At 35.8% G+C, this 19369-nt stretch overlaps 2 protein-coding genes across 2 annotated transcripts in view; one reads left to right on the top strand and one right to left on the bottom strand.

Moving 5' to 3' along the window:
- Positions 1-3349, bottom strand: part of LOC127437799 (transmembrane protein 263-B-like) — a 44038-nt gene extending 40689 nt beyond the window's left edge. Inside the window, exons 1-2 of the mRNA XM_051692987.1 lie at positions 3176-3349; positions 2593-2692 (exon numbers count right to left, since the gene is read on the bottom strand). Coding sequence (XP_051548947.1) covers positions 2593-2692; positions 3176-3181 — 106 coding nt within the window. The 5' untranslated portion in view covers positions 3182-3349. The remainder of the gene's footprint in view (positions 1-2592; positions 2693-3175) is intronic.
- A 4532-nt stretch (positions 3350-7881) lies between these two features.
- Positions 7882-14353, top strand: LOC127437798 (guanylyl cyclase-activating protein 2-like). The gene is made up of 4 exons (XM_051692986.1): positions 7882-8128; positions 8701-8850; positions 8946-9036; positions 13332-14353. The coding sequence occupies exons 1-4, from the start codon at positions 7931-7933 to the stop codon at positions 13451-13453; spliced, it is 561 nt and encodes a 186-aa protein (XP_051548946.1). The 5' UTR covers positions 7882-7930; the 3' UTR covers positions 13454-14353.
- The last annotated feature ends 5016 nt before the right edge of the window (positions 14354-19369 follow it).

The following is a 19369-nucleotide window of genomic DNA, read 5'->3' as shown; positions in this document are numbered from 1 at the left end:
AACGCTGCACTTGGTATTTTATCCACCCCTTAGCTCAGACTACTGACATTTTAAAAAGAGCGTTGTTAACCATTCTTTTATTTTGGTCTAACCGGTTACCATTTGGAAAAGAGGCTGCAGAACTTCAGAACCGGAATGAAAAAAATACTGTTTTTGCTCAGAACGAACCAAAATGAAAAACATTTAGTTTTTAATCCCTGGTTCCATCAGCAGTTGCGCTTTTTTATGACACTATCAGTTCGGTTTAAGTTTAGGTTTAGGGTAGGGAGGTAGGTTGTTGATTTATGAACCTCATCTGTTTGGGGGGAAATGTAACTTCTTTTAACGTCACTCAGTGGACATTTCAGCTTAGAATTGCAGCGCCGTAATATCATTTAGCAAAAATGTCGCCACAGCCAGGTTTTTTTTTTTTCATGGGATCAGGCTAGACAAAATGTACTTCAATAAAATGTATTAAATGTACAATAAAAATCATACAAATACCTTTACCTGGCCAATACAAATATTTACCACTGGTAAATTTACTCAGTTCGCCCACCATTGGCAGGTGTGGCAAAAACGTACTATCGCATTGTGATTAGTCTTTGAAAAATTAATTTGAGATAACATGCCATTCAGAATTTGAAATCCAAAGTAGAGGTGAGGTTGCTGAGATACTGATCTAAAATCATTGTGCTTATCTGTCCATCCCTCTTGCTTGATCCAAACAATTCTCCTCCCTGTGGACAGACTCAATGCACTTGTGTACCTAAGCTCAAAAGCTAATTTCAAATAACACGCCAGTCATCGTGAATGCCATTTTCAATCAAAATCAACTGAAATAGCTTTTTATGTCCACAGAAAAAACAATCCCTAAATCAGAACAATGCAATTTAATGCGCACAGCATGGATCCTGCAATCCTTTTATAGGTATGTGCATTTCCAGCAGCAAAATAAATGAGAAAATCTAAGCGACACAATAAACTATTTCAGGATCTGCATTGACGCAGCAGCCAAAAAAGCCAGAGGGCAGGCATTAGCTATTACGCAACCACCTGTGATACACTGGTGGGCAGCAGCCACAGAGGATCCCAAAGCAATTTAATGCAGCCGTTTAGACTAAAGAGATTGTTTCTGGCAAAGCAGATGCATCAGAGCCTTCACTTCGAATAGACTGTTTATAAAGAGACAAGACAAGAGAGCTTTGTGTCTTTGTAGGGTCCCTGGACATAAAGATTACATAGCAGAGGGAACAAAGGGAGGACATTGATCATAGTGTGGTTACAAAAGCCCTGTTTAACCTAAAGATGTTCAGTTACTGAAAAATCTTTAATTCTTAATGAAAGGCATTAAAATGGGCTACAGACAAGTAATGCGAAATATACATTAGCAAACTGAGGGAAAACTTGAGGGAACTTGTGAGGTTCTCTGGGTTCTTTGTAAAATGAATGGATTTGTGATTTTTCGATCTGTGAATTAACATAGACCTGTGTATAATCTGGCACTCCAGAGGCGATCTCATTATTATACAGATTTTTAACTACCGAACTCTTCCTTTGTCTTCCGTTAGTCAGCGTGGCCCTCTGCAGATCACTTCGGTTTACTACAGCATTAAAAAACAAGACTGCCTTGTATTCTTATTATGAATAAACTCAGATAACTCCCTTAACATTTGTATGCAGTTTTTTTTTTCCTTATGTTAATAAATTGAAGTGTGTATTTATGACAATTCTAGCTATTGATTCATGATCTATATCTATGATCCAGGGGTTTTCAACATCAACAGACCCAAGGATCCCCCATTGGGGCCCACCAAAACAACAAGGGCTATATTTCTCAAAGACTTTTTCAACATGACACTTTATGATAATTAACTCCCATTAATAACTTTAACAACTTGTTTAACAACTAACAAATATGATTACCTTCTTTAATGCTTAACATCTCATTAATGCAGCACATTTTGAAATAAATAAAAACCTAGAAATCTAGAAAATTTATTTTTGTAGTAATCCATATTATGCCACAAATGCTGTTGAGTGAGCTTACACTTGTATTGAACCCGGAATATTCCTTTAGACTGAATTGATTAACCTGCAATAAAATAAAAAATCTACATATTTTCAGTTTTATTCATGTAATGTTTTTAAATATTCCACAATCAGATTTGATGGAATTTTGTTATAAAATTAAAGATGCATAAATCTTAAAAATGTGCTAAAATACTTTTGAGTGTATGATGGTTCTACAAAAGCAAATACATATTCATGATACTCACTTATATACAGTATATCCTTATTACAAATGCATATAAATTGCCACAGAAACTTCTAAATTAGTCTATTTCTAGATAGGAATTCCATTGCAAAATGAATAAAATTACCATCATGTTTGTGCTTTTATAGCAACTTAAGTACATTATCATTATGTTCATTATGAATGATTCAGATTGTAGAAACAAACTTTGTAATGATTCTAGAATTTTCTCTAAACATGTTTTTAGACTCATTTAATCAAGCATGTACTCAAATATTTTTTGAATATAGCAAGTAAATATTTAAGTACACAACATCAATCTTAAAAAAGGCTGTGAGAATGTTAACTAAACATACCCTCAGGTGGTTCTTCTTGCAGGTAAGGAGGAAGGTCTTCTTCATTGTTTGGGTCAGCAGGTGTTGAATTCTCTTCTATCACCTCCGTCTCACTGGGGCCCTTGAATAAGACATTATTATACATGCAATTAATAGCCAAATAAATACACAGGCTACAATGCATAAAATAAGTACAACAACAATCAATGAAAAACTAAATACAACTCTTCAAGCTTATGATAAAGCCTAGGTAAAATAATAAACCTTATGGCTGCATAATGCATAAAAGCATAATGCTATTTTCTGTGCAATAAAGCATTTTGCATCATGATGATGACGATGATGATGGTGGTGGTGGAATATTATATTTAAGACCCAAGTCAATGACAGCAGCTGCCCTGCTTCGGAATGTATTATTATAGCCTATTAATATCAGTGCACGATATGACAACAATCTTCCGAATGAATCGATTATTGTGTCTAGTATCAAACGCGACTCGTATGCAAATCAAAACTGCTGTTGAACTGAAATATTCAACTGTTTGTGCTCGTTTTAATACTGCACCGTCCCGACACGCAAAACAACAACAAATCCTCCACTCACCTTCATAACTGAGGCTATTAATACAGCCGTGCTTTACACAGGGCGTCTCTGCACTTTAATATTGATGGAGAACACGGACAGTACTGTTAAATTGAAAAAGCGCTTTCTACGAAATAATAAAAATCAGCGTTTGCTGATTTTTAGGCGAATGTAAGCGGAAGTGACGTCGGGATGTTTACGGAATTCTGAAGAGACGTTATTAAGATGGCCGACAGGAGGCAGCAGCGTGTCAATTATCTATCTAATCAACATTTTCAGAGCCTTTTTATGAAGAATACTACATAGCCAAATATGTTACACAGTGATATTTTACATAATTTAATTTAAGAGACCCACAATATTTAGTAACCTATAACTCCATAAACTAGACAAAACAACACAGTGCCACAGATTAGCTGCATTTAGCTACATTTGTTTTAGGCTAGCTAGCCTTACAAGTTGTACTATGGGAACCCACAGTTTCAAAATACCATTAATAATTATTGCCACTATAGTTGTTATTTCAAACCCTGCTGCATAGGTAGTTTACTGGTGTTAGCTGGTTTAAGATGGTTTAGTTGGTTGCCAAGCTGGTTATCAGCTGGTTTAGCTGGTCTCCCATACTGGCTAAGCTGGTGTGTAGCTGGTTTAGATGGTTGGCCTGCTGGTTTCCCATCCGGACCAGCTGACAAGTGCCCCAAACCCCTCTAAATATATCAGAACAGACCTAAGCTGGGTGACCAGTTAACAACCTTAAAGGGATAGTTAAATCCAAAAATGAACAATTCTTTCATCAATTACTCGCCATGTGCAAGTGAATGGTGACCAAAAATTGTAAGCTCCAAAATGCACATAAAGGCAGCATAAAAGTAGTCCATCAGACTCCCAGTGGTTAAATCCATATCTTCAGAAACTATGTGAAAGCTGTGGGTGAGAAACAGATCAATACTTAAGTCCTTTTTTTACTGTAAATTCTCCTCCCTGCCCATTAGGTGGCGATATGTATGAAGAATGTGAATCGGCAAAAAACAAAAGAAAAAGAATGCGAAAGTGAAAGTGGAGATTGATAGTAAAAATAAAATAAAATAAAAATGTTGATCTATTTCTCACCCACACTTATATAGTTTCAGAATATATAGATTTAACCACTGGAGTCGCATGGATTAGTTTTATGCTGCCTTTATGTGCCTTTGGAGCTTCAAAATTTTGGGACCCATTCACTAGCATTGTATGGACCTACAGAGCTGAAAAAAATATTCTAAAAATCTTTGTTTGTGTTCAGCAGAAGAAAAAAAGTCATACACAACTGGGATGGCATGATGGTGCGTAAATGATGAGAGAAATGTCTTATTTGGGTGAACTATACCTTTAAGACTTAAAAGACATTTAAAATGTTTTTTTTTCCTGCAATAAAAATAATCATAATAAATTAATATGGCATCTTCTTTAAACAATGTAAAAATCTGTCTCCTGTTTTAATTTCTTATTTATGTTTTATGACAGCAGTGGCTGATAGCACACTACCAGAGTTTACAACAGTAAACTATTACCACACCTTAGCAACAACTGTAACTATTTTGTCAGACACTATGGTTACCAATGTAAATTTGAGTAAAATTGAAATATATACAGTATATATACAGTATATATATATATATATATATATATATATATATATATATATATATATATATATATATATATATATATATACAGGGTTGGGAGGGTTACTTTTGAAATGTATTCCACTACAGATTACAGAATACATGCTGTAAAATGTCATTTGTAACATACTTCATTAGATTACTCAAGGTCAGTAACGTATTCTAAATACTTTGAATTACTTCTTCAGCACTGGTAGATTTTTTCATTTGTTTTGACTATAAAAAAAACTCCAGTAAGACAAAATACACATGTTAAAAATACATTCTCTGAAAAACCTAAATATCTTATGCAGTGTTGTTTCTAAAACAAGATCAATTAGATTGATCTTGTTTTAAGGATTTTTAGATATTTTTACAGGAAAACAATACAAAAATGATCAAGAATAAAATTTTTGCCATAATATCAAAGGTCTTAATAGAAAAAAGAAATTATGATCCAACATGAGTTTTTTTGATAAAAAAAAAAATTGATTGTGTCTGGTAACGTGTGCATGTAAAATGGCTAGAAATAGCATTTTAGCTTAGCGTAAAGCTGACAATTTACACAAGGTTTATTTATATTTCTTCTGCTCCAAACTTACTTCTCTGTCTGCTCGTATGAATGTAACACATCATAAGAAAGTGTTTCACCGCTGTTCAAATGCACTTTGGATCACATCATTTATATGTATGTATATGCATTTAAATGTTTTCCATCTGAAAGGACTAAATATTAAATGAAACAAATAACAATAAAATGCAAAGTAATCTCTTCAGTAATCAAAATACTTTTTGAATGTAACTGTATTCTAATTACCATTGAATACATACATACATACACATATATATATATATATATATATATATATATATATATATATATATATATATATATATATATATATACATTTTGTGAATCTATGGGACTGTGTTGATCTGCAATACGGTGCCAGTGAGGACAGCTGAGAAAGAGTGAGGGATCTTTAATGTCTCCAGTGACAGTCCTGACAAACTATCTCTTACATGCTGCTGAATAATGAATAACCTCATCAAAAGAAGACTAGAGGTTAAACTGGGGTGGTTCTGTTAAATTGATGTGATTCTGCCTCTACGTCGGAGTTCATGGGCTATTAAAACAATGTTTAGCAATGTTGTGGAAAGCGGACATGAATGGGCATGGCGCGCTTAACGAATATTAAACTATAATGGAGCTTATATCATATACTTGGTTTGATTTAGAGTAGAGACATGACAATATAATACTTTTTTCATTGGTTAAATGAATCTAAATCTAGCAGACCAGATTTTTTGTTTTTTTCTTTATACTTAAATATTTAAAGGATTAAAGGCATAGTTCACTCCCAAATTAAAATTTTGTCTTCATATACAACCCCCATGTTGTTCCAAACCTGCATGACTTTCTTCCTTCCTTGGAGCAGAAAAGGAAATGTTAGCCAGAATGTAAAGAATTGACAGCCTCAGTCACCATTCACTTTCATTGGAAGGGAAAAGCATGCAATGAAAGTAAATGATGACTGAGGCTAACATTCGTCCTCATGTAGCATCTTTTATGTGTTCCACTGAAGGAATAAAGTCACAGGTTTGTAACAATATGAGGGTGAGTGAAAGGTGAGTTTTTATTTTTGGGTGAACTGTCCTTTTAAAGTATTCCTTTATGATTTGTTCACAAGGTCACCAGTACATCAAATGCCCTTTAACGGATTTACACTTTTAGTGACATTTTGTTGCCGATATATAAAAATCCAAACATATCTTTCATCCTATTTGACCGCAGCTGTAAACCAGGATACTGAGATTAACCTGTTAAAGGGTGCATTTATAGACCGCCCTAGCTGAAAGGTCTTGTCAGGACATCTGCTAGGGGGGTTAGAAAGGTAAGTCTGATATGAATGGTTTGGCTCTTTAAATGGCCCAGTGAAGCCATATGTTATACAATAAGGCAATTTGTAAGAGTAAAGTGATAGGAGGTCAGAGTTTAACTTGACTAATGCAAGACGTTTACAGTGACCCTTGTGTAATTCAGTATATTGGCACTCCCATTAATTAGCTATGACTTCATGATTCATTAATCATTTAAGAGAATAAATAAATCATTTAGAGACTTCAGAGCAGACTTTTTTTTACGTCTACATAAACTTAAAAAAATTACAGTACATAAAAGTTTCAAAGAATATAATTTTAAAAGTTTAGTTCAACAAACAGTGAACATTCTGTCAATTTTTACTCACTCTCATGCAATTCCAAACCCATATACTGTTTATTTATCTATTTATTTTGAAATCATTTAGAGTGTTTTTGAAGAATCTCAACACAGTTCCTTTCTGGTACAACAATGCCTGTCAAGCTCCAATAAGGACAAGAAGACCATGAATGCACAATAAAAGTAGTCCATATAATACTTGCACTATTTTCAAGTCTTCTAAAGCCATACGATAGCTTTGTGTGAGGAACAGACTGCTGTTGCTATGAACGGTTGTTGTCTGGAAAAAAAAGCTGTGTGAAGATTCTTTAAAAATTCTCTACCATGGAGAAAACAACAGCATTTGGGTTTGGAACAACTTAAGAGTGAGTAAATAATGACAAACTATTCCTTTAAGATCAAATTTCTATATTTTCTGTGTATAGATAAAGTATTGATAGCAAAGATCATCATTCTTTTTTTATTTCAAATCTGACTGACTTTTAACAAAAGTCTGCTGTGACAGGACCTCTGGTTTCAAAAACAACTCAGAAATATATATATATATATATATATATGTTTTCTTTTTTTTTTTACCACTTTACTATAATGAGGCATAATTAGTCAAAAGTTTGAGGCCTTATTTTATCTGGCTCAGCTTTCGGTTCTCACAGGTAAATCTGGGTTATATTAGGTCGTGAACTATAATGAAGAAGATTCTGCACTAAGGATCAAAGAGTAAATGAGATTTAGATCTTCTTAAAATACCAGTCCGTTCGTTCTAAGGTAATACTCCAAGTTGTAAGTGAAGAGGATTAGGTCAGTTTGCTTGTGAGAAGAATGCCAGGAGGACGCAGCACGGCATATTTGGCTCGGATGTTGTGACCATTTTCAGATGACAAATTATGTGAATTGTTAAACATTGGACAAAGTATGGGTCAAAATCAAAGTGAAGAAGAAGAGGAAGTGGCACTTGCTGATATCCAGCCTCTTTACACAGTGTTTATGAATGTGTGCCCAAGTGGAGCCCTACATCTTCATGAATTCCGCAAGATCTTTGGAGTTCAGAGCACGTCAGAAGATGAGGCGTTGTACATGGAAACATTATTCAAATCCTTTGATACAAACAGGGTAAGTGCAACTAAAAAAGTTCAAGTATACAGTGCCAAAAATTATTTTCTTAATCATTTTTGTCTAGTAAAAATATCTAAACATCCTTCAAACAAGACACAATAAGAAAGTCTTGTGTTCAGAAGATTGTTTTTTTTATTTTTTTTTTTATGATTAAAACAAGAAAATATTTGCCAAAAGGGTGAAAAAATAAGCTTGTTTTCCTTTTTAATTTTGTGTAATACCTTTTACCTTGTGTAATTACCTTCTAGCATAAAGTGTTTTTTTAAAGTGTTTGATTTTAAGCAAACCTCCTGATATATGTCTTTTTGCTTTGTGTATCTTGTTTTAAATGTGTTTAGATATTTTTAATGTAAAAAAAAAACATGGACAAAAATACTGGGTTAGAAAATGCTTTTTTTTAGTGTACTGAAGGTCTGCTATTTAAGATCCTTTATTCTTCATGCAAGGATTTCTCATTTACTCAAGAGAATATTGAAAACTGATTGCGAAGCAGCAATTGATATGCATAAGCTGTGATAATCTGCATATGTTATCAGCTCATCAGCTGCATAATTCGTGTCCATTTGCAGGATAATGTAATAGACTTTATGGAATTTGTAGCAGCCGTCCACCTGGTTCTGAGAGGAAAACTGGAGGACAGATTGAAGTGGTCTTTTAAAGTCTATGACAGAGATGAAAATGGAAAGTTGGACCGGCAAGAGGTCAAGCGTATTATAAGGGTAAGATTTATATCCAGTTCTCACAATATTTCACCTCTCATGTTCTTCTTTAATTTATGCATTGCCTCTCCTCACATATTTCTTCTTGGTTCCAGGTAATTTGCAAACTCAAGAAAAAAGACATAGGCATGGCACCCAATGAAATCTGTGACAGAATATTTGAACTTGTGGATGAAAATAAAGATGGTAAGTGGCTTATTATGCTGTTTTATGTGTCTAATTTTCTGGAGAGAAAAAATGAACACCGTGAGCCAAAAGTTTGGAATAATGTACAGATTTTGCTGTTTCGGAAGGAAATTGGTACTTTAATTCACCAAAGTGGCATTCAACTGATCACAAAGTATAGTCAGGACATTACTGATGTAAAAAAACAGCATCATCACCATTTGAAAAAAGTCACTTTTTGATCAAATCTAGACAGGCCCCATTTCCAGCAGCCATCACTCCATCACCTTATCCATGAGTAATCATGCTAAATTGCTAATTTGGTACTAGAAAATCACTTGCCATTATATCAAACACAGTTGAAAGCTATTTGGCTCATTAAATGAAGCTTAACATTGTCTTTGTTTTTGATTTGCCACAGTATGCAATAGACTGACATGTCTTAAGGTCAATATTTGGTCAAAAATGGCAAAAAAGAAACAGCTTTCTCTAGAAACTCGTCAGTCAATCATTGTTTTGAGGAATGAAGACAATACACTGCAAAAAACTGAAGATTAAGTACATCAGAGTCTCTCTTTGTGAAATCAGCTAGACTGTAAGATGTGTGAGAAGTACCCAACGCGACAGCCACATCTATGGCAAGTGCTACAAGAAGCATGGGGTGAAATGTCACCTGAGTATCTGGACAAACTGACAGCTAGAATGCCAAGGATCTGCAAAGCTGTCATTGCTGCACGTGGAGGATTTTTTGATGAGAACACTTTGAAGTAGTTTAAGAAGTTCTGAAATATTTTTTTTTTTTCAAATTGTAAAAGTCATTTTTCATGTTATTAATGTCCAGACCGTACACTGTGTTCAGCTGAATGCCACTTTGGTGAATAAAAGTACCAATTTCTTTCCATAAGAGCAAAATCTGTACATTATTCCAAACTTTTGGCCCCCAGTGTATGTACACTACCAATCAAAAGTTCTGACACCCTTGAATCAATTTACATGTATGGCTAGGTTCACACAGTCAGTGTTTGGGATTGACAACCGTATTTACTAACAGGTGTGAGTCTTGAAATATCATGTTCATACAACAGCTTACAGTAACAGTTTGAATACTGTCTGTATGAACGAACAACCAAAGTCACAACTGTATTCTAACAGCTGTAACCATAGTGACAGTGACTAAAAGATGGCGACATCCATAACACCGCCGTGTCTTCCACATTTGCCGCCACATTATTAAATAAATAATTAACCTACAGCAGCTTTGAATTTGACCTCGGAGTTCAGACCCATTAATGATTCAGTGACCATTTCTGGTGATACCAGAAGGTGGTGACAAATGAGTGTCTTGTGTGAAATTAATTAGTCACTAAATCAATGATCAAAAGAAAATTTTAATCCTTTAAAACAGACTTTAGTGAAGGTTTTAAACATTATAAGAACAAAGAAAATCTATCATTTCCTTACAGTTTGTAGCTGCTGAGCATGATTTTATCAAAGGACAACAATAGTAATCTTACAATAATTATGAGTTTCGGTAACGTCCATAGGATTTCATTTATAAAAAGTGTGTCTACATATCTATTCACTTCAGTAAAATGCCTAAGTGTTCAAAGAACACAGCAGATCTATCTTTTTTCCTACAGTTTGTCGACTGCACACCAACACAGAGGTAAAAAACAGGAGCTGATATTAAAAATAGCTTTACATATTTAACACAGATCTAGTAACCTGCTTAAATTGGCAAAAACATCTGATTAAACAATTACCTCACACATATAATGTAAAAAGCATAACTTAATGAAGACTCATGCGCTGATATAAACTCCACTTATAGTGTGTGCTTAAAAGAAGGATTGTCCTTTGTTTTTTCTGCAGTGTATTTCACGTAATGCTGCCAATAAGAATGATATGCTGATAAATAACTCTCATTTGTGTGTTCCTCATCTCTAGATTATTCATTTAGATCAACATCGATACCGATTAAAAAACATGGATAAATGAGCATTGTTGAAAGCAACTTTGTAGAAATGGAGCCCTGTCGATTAGACTGTCTGACTGACGGCCTATTACCTAAGAGTTGTTTTGGCTCATGAAACTCATTGGCTAGACGGTCGCTCAATCATCCCAAAGTAACAAAACACAAAGAATACTGTATACAAATCCACCATTTGGACTTGGTATGGGTTTAGCTTGGAAAAGTGCGGGGGACACCTTTTTGAAGGGTGATATTTGTTCCCCCGTGGCTCCGGCTGCTACGCCCTTGCACGAGACACACACGTGCACAGTGCAGCGTGTCTCTCACTGTACATAACTAACAACTAGTTGTCCAGTACGGTTCCGGTCACACAACACAGGTTTGCCAACAATGCGGTTGTGAGACCTGAAAATTTGCGGGTGTCAGTTCAGTTGTAGAATGCGGTTGTCACACCCGTAAATAACCGTCTTTTGTGTCAATGTAACCGTATTAAGCACTCAAAACAAGTCTGACAACCGTATTCTGCTGCTGTGTGAACGTGGCCTATGTTTCTCAAGATGAGACCTTTTAATATAGAGGCTTGTGCTTAAAATTAGTTAAGCAGAGAAATTTATTTGGGCATTTATATATACTGTATACAGTACATCCGGAAAATATTCACAGCGCTTCACTTTTTCCACATTTTGTTATGTTACAGCCTTATTCCAAAATGGATTAAATTCATTATTTTCCTCAATTCTACAAACAATACCCCATAATGACAACGTGAAAGTAGTCTGTTTGAAATCTTTGCAAATTTATTAAAAAAAAAAAAAAACACACACACACACACACACACACACACACACACACACACACACACACACACACACACACACACACACGTATTCACAGCCTTTGCTCAATACTTTGTTGAAGCACCACTGGCACCAATTACAGCCTCTTTTTGAGTATGATGCTACAAGCTTGGCACACCTATTTTTGGGCAGTTTCTCCCATTCTTCTTTGCAGGAACTCTCAAGCTCCATCAGGTTGGATGGGGAGCATCGGTGCACAGCCATTTTCAGATCTCTCCAGAGATGTTCAATTGGGTTCAAGTCTGGGCTCTGGCTGGGTCACTCAAGGACATTCACGGAGTTGTCCCGTAGCCACTCCTTTGTTATCTTGGCTGTGTGCTTAGGTTCGTTGTCCTGTTGGAAGATGAACCGTCGCCCCAGTCTGAGGTCCAGAGTGCTCTGGAGCAGGTTTTCATCAAGGATGTCTCTGTACATTGCTGCATTCATCTTTCCCTCGATCCTGACTAGTCTCCCAGTTCCTGCCGCTGAAAAACATCCCCACAGCATGATGCTGCCACCACCATGCTTCACTGTAGGGATGGTATTGGCCAGGTGATGAGCGGTGCCTGGTTTCCTTCAGACATGATGCTTGCCATTCAGGCCAAAGAGTTCAATCTTTGTTTCTCATGGTCTGAGAGTCCTTCAGGTGCCTTTTGGCAAACTCCAGGCGGGCTGTCATGTGCCTCTTACTGAGGAGTGGCTTCCGTCTGGCCACTCTACCATACAGGCCTGATTGGTGGAGTGCTGCAGAGATGGTTGTTCTTCTGGAAGTTTCTCCTCTCTCCACAGAGAAATGCTGGAGCTCTGTCAGAGTGACCATCAGGTTCTTGGTCACCTCCCTGACTAAGGCCCTTCTCCCCAGATCGCTCAGTTTGGCCAGGTGGTCAGCTCTAGGAAGAGTCCTGGTGGTTCCAAACTTCCTCCATTTACGGATGATGGAGGTCACTGTGCTCATTGGGACCTTCAATGCTGCAGAAATTTTTCTGTACCCTTCCCCAGATCTGTGCCTCGATACAATCCTGTCTCGAATGAATTTAATCAATTTTGGAATAAGGCTGTAACATAACAAAATGTGGAAAAAGTGAAGCGCTGTAAATACTTTCCGATGCACTGTATGTGTGTGTGCGCGTGTGTGTGTGTGTGTGAGAGAGAGAGAGAGAGAGAGAGAGAGAGAGAGAGTGTGTGTGTGTGTGTGTGTGTGTGTGTGTGGTTAAATAAATAAATATATATGATACAAAGACCAAAATAAACAATATCTAATGATAAAACAGCTAAAGGTATTAGACAACACAAAGCAGAACATGAGCTAACCAATCAAATTGCTGTTTATCAAACAAGTGATCTTTAACTTTTTAATGTTTTTTATTATATAATATCACAATACTGTGAGCAAGCAGCCTAAATATGCATTGGCTTAGACTGTTGCTGTAATTAGCATCTGAGACAGGGACAGTGGGAAGAGAGGCTGAAAGAATGAATTAAAGTTTGTCTTTCCTCCTCTTCCACAGGTCAAATATCCCTGTCAGAGTTCATGGAAGGTGCACAGAAAGATGCCTGGATTATGGACTTGCTCACATTGGATACCAATGCACGTGGATGGTTCAGGGAAAACTGGGGGAAAAAAACATGAATTTTCAATCTGAGATCGAGAAACTTGGGTCAAAATCTGGTTGCCCTTTTGCAATCTTCCAAATGCTGGGGTCTGCAAACTGGAGAGTCCTGGTATGGAGGTCAGAAAATATTTGCTTTCTGTCACAAGGGTGCATGTGTCTCAATGCATAGTGATCATGATGAACACTGATGTGCAACCAGTCTGAATATGTTAAAGCAGAATTTTTTTTTTTTCTTGTCACAGTGTTGTGCTGGCTTTAAGAAGATGAGTTATTTTTTATGACTGATGGATCTGATGGATATAATCATGCCAAAACTGGATTAAGGATTTTGCAGTGCCCTGAGGAGTGAATAAGCAGCATGGACTCAATGAGTGACATAATCAAGAGGCGAAAACTTATGTTGAAATGTGTGTTCTGTTCAAAGAGGGGACTATAATTTTTAATTGTTCTGTAGTCAGTTTTAAAATTTAATCCATTTTATTTTGATTTTGATTAAAAACATAAATAATCATTTTTTATTTATTTTATTTTTAGCAATTATGTAACAATCAAACTGTGTTCAGGCCTGCACACTTACAGTGGCACTTTAGCATTTGGTGACATGTATTCTTTTTGAATGCCTCTGAAAGATTCTTCCATATTGTTGCACAAATAATTTTAAGTGTAAAATGAATTTTGTGAGAATTTATTTTATTTTATTTTATTGTATCTGCTCTATAAAAAGAACAAAAGGCAGACTCTTAAAGGAGTATTCCGGGTTCAAGTTAAGCTCAACCGACAGCATTTGTGGCATAATGTTGATTTTCTCAAAAAAATATTTCAACGCATCCCTCCTTGTCTTTAGATAAAACAAAAAGAATGTTACAGTGAGGCAATTACAATAGAAGTGAATGAGGCCAATCTTGGGAGGGTTTAATGGCAGAAATGTGCAGCTTATAATTTTATAAAAGCACTTACATTCATTCTTCTGCTAAAACTCATGTATTATTTGAGCTGTAAAGTAGTTTAAATCATCAATAAAACCACTCCTATAAAACAAACTGATAATATTAAAACATTGATAGCATTTTGATATGAATGTATTTCAATTCATTTTTAAAATATTCCAATTAATTTGAATTTAACCATTAATTAAGTTGTGCTTTCCATTTATTGCCAGCCAGTAATTGCAAGACAACATATTCTGAACGCTCAGAGCTTGGATAATACATACCGGTAACTGTTGGAAATAAGAGCCATAGTCAAACACATTCTGCAGGACTGGAGCCGGATAGAAATCTGTACATCTATAATTCATGTCTGCATGAGTTCACATATGCCGAGGTTGTAGGACATGTGACACATAAAGCCATGCATGTATATGTATCATGTATAAAAATAAACCTTATTTTTCTATGATTTATCGATATGAATTCGAAGACAGATTTACACCAGCATGGTGCCTCACAGTATGCACAGTGTTCACAGATTGTGCTTAGCAATGAACTATTCTTAACAGTGGTATGATTCAAACCATGTTACTTTTTTCATTCTTAAGCCTAAGTGGAGCTCATCCCCTGGCTGAACCACAATTAACCCCTGTAAATCATCCAGGTACCCTTTTTAGGGACCTTAAGCGAGAGTCAACGCTCTGCATTTCATCAAATTAATTTTTACAATTTCCTTTTTTCCTTTTTTTTGTTTTTAAATGACTTTTTGAGTTTTTCTTTTTCCAAACATATAATCTCTGTAATTAACAGTTAACACACTTAACATGCAGTGAGTAACAAAATCTACGGATTAGCATCTTGTAGGATTACCCGATTGACTGATCAGTCGATATACTGTATATTAGGGGCCATTAGACTAAGTATCACTTTTTTTTTTAACATCTAGATATATTCAAGCAATCCAAGACAAAAACAATTCTTTTTTCTACATCATTACTGAGTATTTCTGAGTGTGTGAATTTCTAGGGTTTTTTTTGGGGTAATGGATTAATCAAATGTAACTAGCCTTAGGCTCACTGGTAACTGTCCTCACTGGGGGCACAGGCTGGCAAATCCTGTGTTGCCTAAAGTGACCCTTTTTTGACATATAAGGCCAACATGAATACAAAGACCCCATGTAAATATGTTTGTTTAAATCTTTTAATTATAATTTTTTTTATTCTATTTAACTAACATAATCAAACAGATAGAATAGATTCAAATGAACCGAATATAACAATCAAATAAAAAATCAAATATAAAATCAAATAAAACCATTAAATTAGTTAAGATGCAAATTACTATAAGTTACTTTAAATAACCATTACCTCAGCTGAGCAAAGATAAGTACTGTATATGAGTTTAGGGTAACACTTTACAATAAAGTTTTAGTTAATGCATTAGGTATCATAAACAAACAATGAAAAATATTTAAAACATTTATAAGTTTTGGTTAACTTATGAAAAATGTTAGTTCACAATTCATTACCTAATGTTAACATATACAGCTTTTAATCTGAAAAATGTATTAGTATGTATGTAGAAATGAACATTAACCAACATTATTAAATGCTGTGAAAGAACAGTTCATTTTAATTAATACAACCTTATTATAAAGTGTTACGAAGTTTGGAGTTGAATTCTTTCCTTCCATCAGACTGGCACTTTAGAAAACATAAAATACAGTCAAATCAAATACCCTTTAATGGACTACTCTAATACAAATACTTCCATACAGTGCAAATGCAAAAAATATTTATATAATCCTTTTTAATGGAGGTCAGTTTTTTTTTACCTGTGATTGATTTATGTAGTTCTGCACATTTAAGCTAGGAGCTTAGAATCCTTAGCTAAAGCTATTACATAATAATCTAAAGATGAATGGATGCAGAAGAACCTCCCCCAACTCCTTACTGGTTTCTCACACCACACTGGGATCAGTACAACATGGTCTTGCTGTGGTTTGACCTATTTACTAGTTTTCACTTCAGCAATCTAAATTCACGCAACCAAATGTAGAGACAACCCAATAAAACGAATATAGGTTGTTGTATCTTATTTTCTGTCTCATATTCGTTATTCTTGAAGAATGAAATAAAATGACATTTTTAAAAAGTATTTTTGCATCAGAGAGCTTAAAACACCCAAGATATCTTTCAAACAGCATTCTAAAGCAGTTCCTGGCAGTGTATTCAAAATTAATGTGGTTTCCTGGCCCTCCATAACAAGCTCATTAAAATTCTTCCTGACATAGTTCTCCCAGTTACCGGGAAGATGTTAAACAGTGTGCAGAGGTGTGGGGTTTTATAGACACTGTTAAGAGATTCAACACAAAAACTTTCAGAATACAGCAAACAGTGCAATAGCCGAATATAATAAACATATTACTGAATACTGCACAGTATATGCTGTATACTGTCTACTATATAAGAAAACCAAATGTGAAACAGAACGTATTATGCAACAGTAAACATTTCCAACTGTGGAATGCTACACTGTTGTCCAACATGATCACACGAATGCTACTGAATGTTCCAGTACCCTGACATCGACCTCATTCTGCCGAGTTACTGCATGACATTCACTTTCCTGTGGCGCTACTGATAGCACATTGCATGAGCAGCCTCAGAGACATGGGTTTTGAATCTGTGAAAACCAGGAAGTAATTGCATTCACCTTGAGTTCACGATGAGAGAAAAATTTTAAAAAATATTTAAAATATGAATTTCTTTTTACTGTACTGTATCCCATCATTTGCAACTAAAAACAACTCGCTTTACAATCACACACACACACACACATATACATCATTAGTCGTTTTTGGCACCACTATGTGGTTCACACGTGCCCATACTTTAAACAACACTTCCAGCTTCGACCACTAGGGGCAGTGGTTCAAATTTCGGTAAGCACAGACCGATTTCAGGTATGCCTTGATCTGCGAAAGTCTCGTGAGAGTTGCATTTTCTGATGCTGAGGTTAAAAAAAGAAAAGAACATTGTCTTCAACTGACAGAATTGCGTGTGTTCCCAACTGATTGACACTTTACTTTAGGGCTGTCACATTTCCCTATCAAATAGTCATCAAATGATAGAGTTTCAGACTCCCTAGCAACAGTGACACATTCTAAGCACTACACAGAGAAGCCAGGGTCTTTCTAGTGAATAAAACAAACAAACATAATTGTATGGGGTGTCCATATTCAAAGACTTGTGTCACTGCTGAATCATGTGACCAGACTTTTGCTGTTCTGTTGCTATTGCATTTGTCTCATTCTCATAGCTGAAATTCCTCCTCTCTAAACATAGATGCAGTTTCTTCATTCTCAACCCTATGCAATGGTGTATAAAAGGAGGGAGTTCAGCAAGAGTTACTCTTTGTAGCTTAAAAGACTTAAAGGGACAGTTTTGTCCTTTCCCAAATTCTGTCCTTATGTACTCACCCTTATGTTGTTCCAAAAGTAGCTGATTTACCTCCCCTTATTTGAACTTTTCATTTAAATGTAAAGTCTATAGCATGTATAAGAAAAATCACATTTACAGTAATGCACTTACAATGGAAGTCAATGGGCCCATAGACTTCCATTGTTTTAAATGACTTCTGTCATGCCACAGATGTGATCGATTGAGCTTAACTTGTGATTAACCTGGAATATTCCTTTAAAATATAGATATATACAGATAAATACAGAGATATTAGTATCAAAGATTAGTAAAAATATGTGAGTCCATGTGTGTGTGTGAGTGTCTCTTTTACCATCTACAGTCAATACTTGTGGATCTGTCAATGAGTCACTATCAGTATGTAAGGCCAGGTGGCAGGCTGCCGCTACAGTGCGTTACTGGGTGGCCTCCAATTGGCACGTGGCCAAACTGCAGGCCACTGGAGAGTCAAATGCAGGAGATTTAGGATTATCTCAGTGTGAGCTCAAGAATGTGAACAGACAGCTGCCCTTGAGAAAGTAAACTTTGAGCTAACATTTGACCGTAGACACCAATACAAGTGATCCAATGATTTTGTTATTGCTGTGACCTCGTATGGATGCTTTTTTGGCATAAGAGATATATTAAGTATGTGTCATTGTCAAAGGAATAGTTCACCCACCTTATGCTGCTTTAAATGAGAAATTTAAAGAATCTCTGCATGGCTTTTTGCTATATAATGAAACTGAATGGTGACTTGGGTCAGTTAAGCTTCAAAAAGGGCAATCCAAATTTTGTTTTGTTGGTGGATTTTTTTGTCCTTTTTGTAGCTTGACAGTCCTGCGTTACTATTCACTTTTATTATAAACCAAAAAGTAGAAGATTGTTAAAAACATGTCTTTTGTGTTCCACGGAAGTCAGAAAGTCATACAGGTTTGAAGAGACAATAGGGTGAGTAAATAATGACAGAATGTTCCATTTGGGGTGAAATTGTCCTTTAAAACCATACAACTGAAAGACCACCCACACAGACAATCGCTTTGCAAACATTACAAAGTCTCCCACATTGTCATTTTCCAGGAGGGCCTGATTTTCTTTTAGGAAGAGACACAGCTAATCATTCCTCATTTGGTAGGCTTAGGTTCCCGGCGTAACGTCCACACCCATATGCGGCGGCAATGTGAATTTCCTTTGAAGGCCAGCTAGAAGTTCCTCACAAGCAATGGATAACAGACAACAGACAAATGGTCATACATCCATTATGACCAATGCATGGCATCTTATTTATAGCGGGCACTGGGATGCCATTCTCTCCTAGTGAACCAGCCACCTCTCTTTCCAACAATAGTCCTCACTGTCCTTGAAAGCCATAAATTATCTTCTAATATTAAATGCAACTGTCTGTCTGCCTCCATTGTGAGACCTGTTCCAACACCCCATCTTCACATGGGACAGCCCACCTTGGTGTGATGCAGGGTTGTAATGTCTCCTAAAAAGGCTTGAGGTTCTGAAGCTGTGGTGACACGTCTCTTGTTGGGATGTA

Source organism: Myxocyprinus asiaticus, chromosome 48 (assembly GCF_019703515.2).
Source record: "Myxocyprinus asiaticus isolate MX2 ecotype Aquarium Trade chromosome 48, UBuf_Myxa_2, whole genome shotgun sequence".
In the NCBI taxonomy this organism is placed as follows: domain Eukaryota; kingdom Metazoa; phylum Chordata; class Actinopteri; order Cypriniformes; family Catostomidae; genus Myxocyprinus; species Myxocyprinus asiaticus.
This window is presented reverse-complemented; position numbering and strand designations above follow the sequence as displayed.

Excerpts from the sequence above, each read along its gene's own strand:
- LOC127437798 (XM_051692986.1), top strand. The coding sequence starts at position 7,931 with ATGGGTCAAAATCAAAGTGAAGAAGAAGAGGAAGTGGCACTTGCTGAT. Across the intron at positions 8,129-8,700 it reads AATCCTTTGATACAAACAGG|GATAATGTAATAGACTTTAT; the intron begins GTAAGTGCAACT and ends GTCCATTTGCAG. Across the intron at positions 8,851-8,945 it reads AGGTCAAGCGTATTATAAGG|GTAATTTGCAAACTCAAGAA; the intron begins GTAAGATTTATA and ends TCTTGGTTCCAG.